Source organism: Arachis ipaensis, chromosome B06 (assembly GCF_000816755.2).
Source record: "Arachis ipaensis cultivar K30076 chromosome B06, Araip1.1, whole genome shotgun sequence".
Lineage (NCBI taxonomy): Eukaryota > Viridiplantae > Streptophyta > Magnoliopsida > Fabales > Fabaceae > Arachis > Arachis ipaensis.
This window is the reverse complement of record NC_029790.2, coordinates 135,431,338-135,442,001: the sequence shown is the minus strand read 5'-3', so window position 1 is coordinate 135,442,001 and position 10,664 is coordinate 135,431,338. Positions and strand designations below refer to the sequence as shown.

General features: G+C 33.6%; 2 protein-coding genes across 5 annotated transcripts; one reads left to right on the top strand and one right to left on the bottom strand.

Annotated features, from left to right (window-relative positions):
- On the top strand, positions 837 to 2,891 carry LOC107605646 (probable ribosome biogenesis protein RLP24). The gene is made up of 5 exons (XM_016307596.2): positions 837 to 991; positions 1,310 to 1,418; positions 1,912 to 2,025; positions 2,125 to 2,261; positions 2,354 to 2,891. The coding sequence occupies exons 2-5, from the start codon at positions 1,338 to 1,340 to the stop codon at positions 2,529 to 2,531; spliced, it is 510 nt and encodes a 169-aa protein (XP_016163082.1). The 5' UTR covers positions 837 to 991; positions 1,310 to 1,337; the 3' UTR covers positions 2,532 to 2,891.
- On the bottom strand, positions 3,478 to 10,448 carry LOC107605645 (long chain base biosynthesis protein 1). 4 transcript variants are annotated; one of them, XM_021105329.1, is made up of 14 exons: positions 10,312 to 10,448; positions 9,918 to 10,162; positions 8,886 to 8,980; positions 8,540 to 8,628; positions 6,885 to 6,978; positions 6,716 to 6,788; positions 6,513 to 6,645; positions 6,010 to 6,184; positions 5,030 to 5,170; positions 4,827 to 4,922; positions 4,636 to 4,645; positions 4,424 to 4,576; positions 4,150 to 4,277; positions 3,478 to 3,935 (listed from the first exon to the last, which is right to left on the bottom strand). In XM_021105329.1, the coding sequence occupies exons 2-14, from the start codon at positions 10,021 to 10,023 to the stop codon at positions 3,759 to 3,761; spliced, it is 1,470 nt and encodes a 489-aa protein (XP_020960988.1). In that variant the 5' UTR covers positions 10,024 to 10,162; positions 10,312 to 10,448; the 3' UTR covers positions 3,478 to 3,758. The 4 variants fall into 4 exon arrangements, 3 of the variants coding, with proteins under 3 accessions (XP_020960988.1, XP_020960989.1, XP_016163080.1); XM_021105330.1 differs by having other exon boundaries at positions 9,918 to 10,159; positions 10,312 to 10,440; XM_016307594.2 differs by lacking the exon at positions 4,636 to 4,645 and having other exon boundaries at positions 4,424 to 4,565.

Genomic DNA, 10,664 nt, shown 5'->3' with positions numbered 1-10,664 from the left:
AAGGTTGAGCCTGACATTAAACTAACCTTTCCTTGAGAAGTCGGTTATAAATGGACGGTTATCCACCTTAAAAGGTGGAACTACTCTAACGGTGGTTATTGGTTCACCACTATAAATACACTAGCACCCCTCAGGTATCTCTAAGTCCCAATACTCTCTAGACCTGCTCACACCCTTGCTGACTTAGGCATCGGAGTGTCTTTGCAGGTACTACCCCCATTCACTCATGTTCACAAGTAGGACGGAGGCCTCAAAGGTGCGCACCCATTCGAAGGCTTCCCTCCTCAGACGATTGGGCCAACCTAACGAATCCAACCCATTAATCTCCGGTTACCCATCGTAACAATAGCTTATAAAAGTTAACTTTTAAAAGATGGTGTTTTAAAAGTAGTAGCATTTATGTTTGGTAAATCAAATAAAAAATAGCTTTTAATAAACATAAGTAACATCAATTGTATTTGGTAAAATAGCTTTTAAAATTTAAAAATACTATAATAGACATAAATACAAGCATTAAATTTGAAAATTAGTTAACATATGAAGTTATATTAGACTTTTAAATTTTGAAAAGCACAAGCCAATTTTGAAAAGCTCTATCCTAGGTATTTTCAAAAGTACCCTGATATTTTAAAAGCTACAAGCATAAGCACATGATCTTTTTAATTTACCAAACACAAAATAAGGAGGTTGAACTTTTAAAAAGCACAAACATCTCTTCAAAAAGCTTTACCAAACCAAGCCTTAGTTTGCCTTAGTTTGGTAAAATTAAAAAAAAAAATCTTAAAAAATTTAAAAAAGAGTTTTAATTAAAATTCAAAATTCAAAAACTCCAAATTTTTTTAAATTTATCCAAAATAAAATAAAATAAAATAAAAAAAATACTCCTATACGTAGACTCTGTAGTTTAAAGCTGAATTTAGCGAAACCCTCAAAACCTCAGCAGCCGTGGCGGCGACACTGCCACTCCGCCGTCTCTCTCTCTCCATCTGAGGTTTTCTCTCTCTTATGCTTCTTAGCTAAACTCCCTTTTCATTAACTTAACTATTTAATAGCTAAATGATTTCATGGCGAGAAATTTTCGCTTTAATTTGTAAATCTTGCTGCTAGGTTTTCCTTACCGTTTATTTCCTCGTTAATTGTTGTAGTCCAAAGACACTGTTCATATATATTATTTTTCTTTGAAATTATTTGCCTGATGAGTTTTTTTTTTAATTGTTTTTTTGGTCTTACTGGAAATCTAGATAGCAGTATTATAGTTGATACTGATGATTTATGATCCTTAATTTTTATGCTGTTTTTGCCTTTTTAGGAAGTGTTGCTTTTAGTTTAGAGGCACAATGAGATTGGAAAAGTGCTGGTTTTGTTCTTCAACCGTGTACCCTGGACATGGAATCCAGTTTGTTCGTAATGATGCAAAGGTGAACCTCTGTTCTTCCCTATGGAACTCTCATTTATCTTATCAGTAATGAACTAATCATATAACATCTGAAAATTATTAAGTGAACTTTCAATTTCTAGTTATCTTTATATTGCTCCATATGTATAGATGCTACTGGAGAACTAGTATTATGTGGATATCTATGTATTGATCTTGTTGGATAAGTTGATGGCAAATGCTTGATATGAAAGTAAGGCCTTTATTAACTATGTTCTATAAGCTTCATAATTCCACCTTAGCTTAGATTTACAAGTACTTGTCATGATATTTGAATTCGTTCTTCGATCACCTGTGAACTCCATTGAGTATTGTTAATTCATTTTCATAAAGTAACTGGTAGGCTAAGTACATATATATTCAAAACTCATGAAATGCTCAAGAGTGACAGGAAGCTATGTATGGTTGGTTATAGGCTTATAGCCCCGCGTTACATGCTATATATGGTGCAGATTTATGACAAACTTCTCTTGCAGATTTTCCGATTTTGTAGATCTAAATGCCACAAGAACTTCAAAATGAAGAGGAATCCTCGGAAAGTAAAATGGACCAAGGCGTATAGGCGGGTGCATGGAAAGGATATGACTCAGGTAAATGAAACTTTATATTTCCTTTCTTTTGGCCTATGTGTCTGTGTCGCTCATAATTGTGGTTTGAAAGAGCCTCATGACTATCATATATTGCGTTAGGATTCAACCTTTGAGTTTGAGAGAAAGCGAAACAGGCCAGAGAGATATGACAGGAATCTTGCGGAGAACGTCCTCAAGGCCATTCCAAAGATTGAAAAGATCAGAGTCACCAGGGAGGAGAGGCACCATAAGAATAGGTAATTCATCACTTCCACTTTTACATGATGAGGAAGCCTTACAATGCCCTCCCATTTTGTTATTTGCTGACATTTTGTCAAATTTTTAATAGAATGAAGGGCAAGAAAAGAAAGATACAGAAGGAGGCAACAAGGGAGTTGGAGCAGGGCATCAGTTTGGTCAAAGCTCCTTTGGCCCTTCAGAAGGACCCATCTCTTACATTACCACAAAAGATCAAAGTCTCTGTTTCCCAACAGCAATCAGAGGACAACAATGCGATGGAGGAGTGATGTCAATGCTGCACTCTGTGTGTGTGTGTGTGTATGTGTGTGTTTTTCATTTGTTTGATGTTTGTGGCTGGATTTGGATTAATAGAGGTTTTAAGGCCGAAATTGTAAGTTGATTAATTTGTTGTCAATCAGTAATGCGAATGGTATGAATTTTGAAACAACAGTTTTGAGCATGGAGGATATGTTGGTGACATGTTTGGATGGAGTCTTTGGAAGATGATTCTCTGAGACAGTCAAGAAGAAACAACTTAATATGTTGCCTAACATGAATTCTCCTTGTATGCCGAGTATATCTGTGTTCAAAGAATTTGTACTGCCTACTTCCTGCTTTGTGTGTTCAACAATGTTTAATTGTTTATGTAGTTTAAGGTCTTGGCTTGATATTATGTAGGTATGATTTAGATTTTAGACCAGGAACTAACCCGATTTTATTATGCCCTGAAAAAGATGAAATTTCTGTGGGTTTAGGATCATGGTCTAAAAAATTGGCTCGGTCCAAATTTAGGGTTGGATTTGGATTAAGACCAGTCCGATTTTATCCGGCAATACATGCAAAATTAGAGGACTTTATTTTTTTATTAAAGTGGTAAATAAAATTTTATTTAAATTAAAAAAGCTAGCATTTGACTTCCATTTATTACACAACCATATTTTTCGGACTTTCCAGATTGAATTGTAACCTTTTCTTTTGGGTTATTTACATACACTCCTTCAAACACTACACACTTGCATAGACTATCGAGCTCAATCTAGATAGTTGCAAATTCTTCGAGTATAAAAACAAAACGTTAAACCAATTAGAAACCCTAACCTTAAATTTAACAGCCAAGTGATGAATAATGTAAAGTGTAACATTGGTTCTTGGTGGCATCTAGCATGCAAAGCAATACACTTGAGAGCGCGCAAAAAAATCAAATAAGATACAGTTAAGGAATTGTAGTTAATAGGCATCTTCACCAACTCACTAGAAAAATAGAAAATAAATAAAAAACAAAACCCTTATTCTATTCTACATGTAAAACTCAGTAAGCAACCAACACACAAAAGTAGCATCAAATGTTACAAGAATTATCAACTACACAACTTTCTTTATCTTCCCTGGATTTCAAAATTGATTAACTAAACATGAAACCAAAACAGAAAAAAAAAAAAATCTGAAATTTTGATACAGTTATGGTACATACAAAACAAGCAGAAGATAGGTGTATGTATATATGTATATAGCTTTCAATTATGACCACCTAGGACTTGTGCTGAAACCCTTTTCAATGATTCAGATGCCCTCCGAAGATCGTATTCTGAATGCCCTGCAGAAACAAACAATCTTATTCCCACAGGTAAACGGCACTTGTCCAATGTTGATCTGTGAGAGACCACCACAAATACAGAATCTTCCTCCAAAACCTACAAATACAAAAACATTCATAAGCACAAACAAAAACAAGCACAATACTATGATGCAACAACATAAACTTAATGCATTATGTACCAAGAGATCTATGCCATTCTATTATCTTGAGACGTCATACACTAAGTTAACTTTGGTAAAATATATATTTTAAGTCATTTCGTCACAACAAGAAGGAACCAACAATTGTCAAGGAAAAAAAGTACTTACCCGCTGAGCAATTTTTTCAAGTAGACATAGGTCATCTTTCTGCGAACCTGTTGACTTCTCTAATTTCAAATAAACAATTGGTGACTCCTTATTACTTGTAATTTTCAAACCTGGTACTTTTGACAATTCTGCAGTATCCAATGTATCTCAAAATCAGAGTACTTAACCAAACAATTAAATGCAATCCTTGAATGATTGGGCGAGAAATAAGAGCAATTAAACTGTAGACACTAACATTACAATTCAAGAAACTAGCAATGAGACCAAAGCTCACCTTTCCATAGCACAGATAAGTTGTTCTTAAGCTTTGATAACAGCTCGGGATTTTCCTCCAGAATGTCAATAGCTGTAATTGCAGCACTTGCAAGATATGGAGGCAAAGAAGCAGAAAAGACATAGCCAGAGCTACTCAATCGCTGGCAAGATTACAAACATGCAAGTCTTAGTATTTGGAAAATGGATAAGAATTATTTCCAGCATCAAGAAGAAAATGCAACTGTTTCGGTTCACTATTGTATTGAAGAAAAAAGAGAGATATAAAATGTGGTGAACAAAAAAATTAAGAAAAAATAAATTCTTGATTTCCACATCAACAAATTCTTATTTTTCTTTCCTTAGTAAATTTAGAAATCCAACACATAACTTGCAGATGGATAATCACATATGAAATGCCATACTTGGTGATCTATAACTCTTGTACTTCCAGTGCAGAATCCTCCCTCTGCAGCCAATGCATGACCCATATCAGCCGTTACAATATCTAACTTCTCAATCTGCAGCAAGTTTAACCCATGAAGCACACATCACAAATACTAACACTACCCAGAATACATGCGCGCGCGTGCACACACACACAAACACAGAAATTTTCAGTACATACCGGTACTCCAGAGTATTCAGTTAGACCTCTTCCAGATTTTCCAAGCACACCAAATGAGTTGCTCTCATCCAGCAAAACACGGAACTTGTATTTTTCCTTCAGTTTAATGATCTCATCTAAGGGTGCAATTTGACCAGAATTCTGAAATTTTACAGGTAAAAAAGATGTTAATATCTGTTGATCAAAACATTTTATTTTCCTGTAGGCACAGGACAATATAGTTAGATGCTATTATGACACACAAAATAATAACTAATCTAATTCAAAATTATTAATAAACCACGACAAACACAATAAGTGAGCTTTGACATTGCAACAAACACCAATCTTCCAGGCAATACCACTGATATTTTTAAACTATAATCCCAGTTGGTATCTTATAAGGACAAACTGAATAACCAAAAAGATCAATCTTTAAGGAGAAAACCACATAAAGGAGGGATGCAACACTTGCAAGAGATCATTTTGTTAAATATATAAAATGTATCATAAGCTGTCACCAAGCAGTTTAAGATTTTGACATGGTATTAGACCCTTTGTCACCAAATGATCAAGGTACATCCTTGCTAACCCCTTTCTTCAAAGCAAAGTTGAATTTTAGCACAATAGTATGCATCAAGCTTCATGATTATTTCAGGCATATATATCCGTACCTCCTTGTTGCCTTTTTTTTTAATAATCCTTTCAAATCCATCAATCCCAAATGTTACAAGTTCATAGGCTATATAACCAACCAAAGGATTGCAGCTCTTTAAGGCACAAAATTTATATTTGATCTGTTGTAAATATCTTGAATTTTGCAGTTCTTGAATATTGTCCTATCTCAGCAACAATAGTATTTCATATAGCACAGTTTACCAGCATTGCAAGAAGAGACATGCAATTCATGTAGCCACCTGCTTTTAATGCTAAACATTAAAGGAATTAAAACAATGTGAACATGTAAAGCTAATACATCTTGCATAATATACAAGATTTACCTGGTAGACGGCTTCAACAACAATATAACGCCTCAGTTTGTCAACCCGCTTATTTTTGGAAGTGATGTTCTCTAGAGTTTCTCTTAAAGATTTCATGTCATTATGCTTAAAATACACCACTGTGCTTCTAGAAAGATAAAGGCCATTCTGTATTGCCCAGTGAACTCCTTCATCACTGCAAAAGATAAAAACTTATTTGTGAAACATGAGGGTTTATATACATGCAGCCTGCAGTGATCAGCTTGTACCAAGTGGAACAAGATGACACAATCATATAAGCATTATTTTGCTACGAATAAATATCAAGATGATACTAGTAACTCAGTTCTTTCTTTAGACCACGCTAATAAAGGTGGTAAAAAAATCAAACAAAACTACCAAATATCTATATATCCAATGTCTACTTATCAAAGACCACTAAAAACGTCGTGAGGCTAAAATTGAGGAAATACTGAACAAGATTAACATAGTTAACATTCAAAGACGAGTTCATGCACACTTACGCTACAATTATATCTCCTTTTTTGGAGAAAGCAGGAATAGCGCTGAACATGGTGGAAAAACCAAAAGGGTAGAGAATTGAATCAGGGGTTCCCAAAAACTTTGCTATCCTTGCTTCAAAATCAAGGTGGACATCTGGGGCAAGGAAACATATCATATGAGTAAAAGCATTTTCTCAATAATGAACTTTAAGATAGAAGCTTACCAATTGTTCCATAAAATCCTCGAGGACCACAAGAACCAACACCATATTTATCTAAAGCAGAAGAACATGAATCCTACATGAAGAATTCAAATATAAATTCATTAAATCACTGAATTAACCCAGGGCAAAAAAGAAGAATTTATAGCTGATATGGGGATCATTTCCTTACAAGTAACTTTTTGTGGCCTATCAACCCAAGATAGTTTGCTGAAGAAAAATTGACAACTTCTTTTCCATTAATTACAGTATGAGGCCCAGCAGCACTGCATAAAAGTACTATTATGTTACATAACATATTGAACACTTTATTGCTCAATAACCAGTAGTTTAGCTTACATAACACATTGACCCCACTGTAAGATTACTTCCACAACATATACTTCGAACCAAAAAAATGATATTTTAATTGTAGTTTGTAAATTACATTAATCCCTTTGTTCATATTTAGATGAACCATCATCTTGAACTTAAATTCCTAATTGCTGGAATTCAAAAATTAGGAAGATATGTCTGAACACCAAGTCAAAAGGTGACAATCCTATATAGCAAGGCTCACCCTCAAGGATAAATATTATGTTATAGTCCAAGAAATGCAACCATAACAATGCAGTTTTTCAGTAGGAACTCCATCTAAGAAAACAAGAAACTCTTACGATCCGGTTACAACTTTACAAGGTGTAGGACTTGAGTCCCACAATGAAAATATGGGATAACAGTGGATGGTTTATAAGCCCAGTTTGGGTAAACAACTTAAATAAGCTCTTTAAGTATAAGGACTTTTGTTAATAGCAACTTATAAATAAGTTATTTTGTGTTTGAATTTTTAGTTATAGAAGTACTTATTTTAAAGTTGTAGCGTTTGGATAAATAATTCAAAGAATACAATTTTTTTTTTCACAAAAAATGGATATTAAAACAACTATGATAACAAATACTTTTCAATATTGAATGTTGATTTTCTATAACCTAATCACTAAGATTACAATTGTTTAGGCAATTAATTCTTTATTTGCTCTCTTATTAGTTCCATTTTTTAGGTAGAAACTGGTTCTTCTACTTCATCTTCACCCATAACGGTGTTATTGTATGTGGTAAATAGTAATAAAATTTTAATTCACAATAATCTTGATGGCAATGCCAAATAAATTATTGTGTAGTTAGTGTTTGCTGTTTTATTGTGTATGATATGATAGATAGAAATAAAAAAAAAACGTGAAATGTGTGTCAATGTATATTTTGTTGCTGTTTTTTTTTTTACTTCTATTAGAATTCCCTCCTCTTTTATTGGGGTCAAAAACTTGCTATAACTAACTATAAAAATAATAGTAGCTATATAAAAATAAAATCACATGGAAAAAAAAAATTAAAACGGTGGTGGAGGGTCAATATTTTCAGCAGATAAATCATTACGTGAAAATGATGGTGCAAGGCCAATGCTTCTAGCAGATGGAACCTTGGGTGAAAATGGTGGTGGGGAGGCAGTATTTCCAGTATTTTTTTACAGAGCCAAGAATGAAAGTATTTTTTTGTTTTGAGGTCATTTTTTTTCCTACGAAAATGATAGAATGACTTATCGAAGAGAAGAAGTCATATATTTCTACTTCTTCAAAAAGTTATAATAGTGTCAAACACACGCGTAGTGTGACCTTTTCATAATTCAAAAGTCAGAAAAAGTAGCTTCTGCTATTTCCCAAAAGGGCTCATAGAGTAGGCAACTTTTGTAGTGTGATTTTCTAAAGGTTCTTATCGGTGAGATAAATTATAACATATTAGAAACATATAAAGAATAAACGAGGATGCCTCCAGACAAGAAAATGCAATCACCTCTCAAGCACTGGTGGTGCATACGGCTCTTCATTAAGAGAAGGAATAAGTGGCTCAGGAACCCATTCATCACATAACTCATCAATTTCCTGCAGATATTGAGCAATTTTTCAAAGAGAGTCAAAATACCAAAACATGATTATTCTCAGATTTACTTGCCCTAGAACAAACAGCAGAACAATAAGCTAGGGATTCAACTTAAAAACTCATTATTATTAATGCAAAGAATAATTTGAGTGTGGCTTTCAAAAACAACAATAAACTTAATATTTCATAGTATCAGAAAAAAGAAATTTAACAAAAAAAATTAAAATAAAAATACACCACAGAGTACTGTTGAACAAACCTTGTTTGTTAAGGGTCGTTTAGGAGGCTTGTAACTTTTTTGGGAAAGCAAGAAAAGGATGACCACAAGGAGAAAAACCTCGATAAACAAGTGCCCTTCAAACACAAGGCAATAATGAAGGAAAAAATCAAATTAATCAATCTCATTGGTAATGAAATATATTGTGCAAAGACAAAGAGAAGAAGGAAAATAAGCTTCTAACCCACTTCTCAAAAAAAATAAAATAAAAAAAAATAAAAAGGAGAGAGAGAGAGACTTCTAATCTAGGTTTTGATTATTTTCAATGCCAGCTTCAAAGATTTTCATACAATCAACAAAACATAAATCTTTACATTAGCAGAAATAGTAGACTCTTCAAAAATTATACACAGTGATACAGTATTACACGTTATGACATATAACACTACTGTGATCTATAATCCATGTAGCTAACCTCAGTTAGTAGGACAAATATTACATATTTTGAATAGTATCATATAACTGGAATTGGATAACTACATAAAGTATTTTTTGTCTAAATCACCCATGTCTTCAAGTTCATTAACTCCTGACTAACACAGTTTGAACAAGGTCGACTTACTATGAAGCTCTCATAGTGCCCTTTGTTTTTCAACCACAAGACTTAAAGCTCAAAGAGTCAAAGGGAAACAATTTTCCAAACCATTTGACCCAGTCGAGCAAAAGTAACTTTGTAAAGCTCTTGAAGCTAACAATATAAATTTTCTTAGAAGCTAATCCAATGAACCTACGCAACATCATAAAATACATTTACATAGTAAATTGTAAAAGTAATTGGATTTAATTTGTATGCAACATCAGTATAGAACTATTTTACACCGATATCCAACCATGTATTGCCACTTTAGCAACATTAACTACTTTTCACGGCCACAACCTGAATTCCTAGATGCTTAAAACTAAACAGAACTTTGCACACTGAATTTTTTTCAACATACAAAAGTAATTTTCCTTGCACAAAAACAAAAATGACCGCAGCCATAATTGAATGCATGATTATGAAAAATCACTTACCACCGATTTGGAATCCAAACACCTGAGCTCGTGCAGAAGGCATATCTAAAGCACCAGTCACCCAGTCCAACGTGGTGTTCACGAAATTCATAACAGCTTCAGCCATCACACTAATCTCTATTTCAAAATCTCTCTCTTAAATCAAAGCAAACCAAAAATAAACCCTTCAAAAATCCTCACTCACTCAATCACATGCATCTCCCGCTATTCGAATTTCTTCGCACTCAAACAACAACAAAAAGCTACTGCATCATAAATCAAACAAAAAAGGGGAAAAAAACAAAAAATTAAACTAGCAAAATCGAACTTGAATATTGCAACTTAGTTCAAAAAAATATACAAGGAAAGTAGAATTGAGTTGATTTACAGATTGATCCAAAACGACACGTCGTACCTGTCGTATTTGCGAGCTCTTCGCTGAGATTCAGATTTTTTTTTTCAGATATAAACATGAAAGAGAAGAGTGAGAAGACGATGCTACAAAGAAATGAAGAAGGAAAAAAAAAAAGAAAAAAAAAAGAGGGAATTGTTTTGGATATTTTTTTAATGAATCCGACGGCTAATATGATGCCACGTCATCGAAAGTGTACATATGTCATAAGGCGGCGATTTTGATTAGTCTTTCTTTTTTTCCGCCAAAAAATGTACTTTTCTTCATTTTATAAAGTTTCAAATAAAGTTAAGTTTTTCTTGGGTTTACTATGTTGACTTGGGGTTTACTTAAAATATGAAGCGGTAAATGGAGCA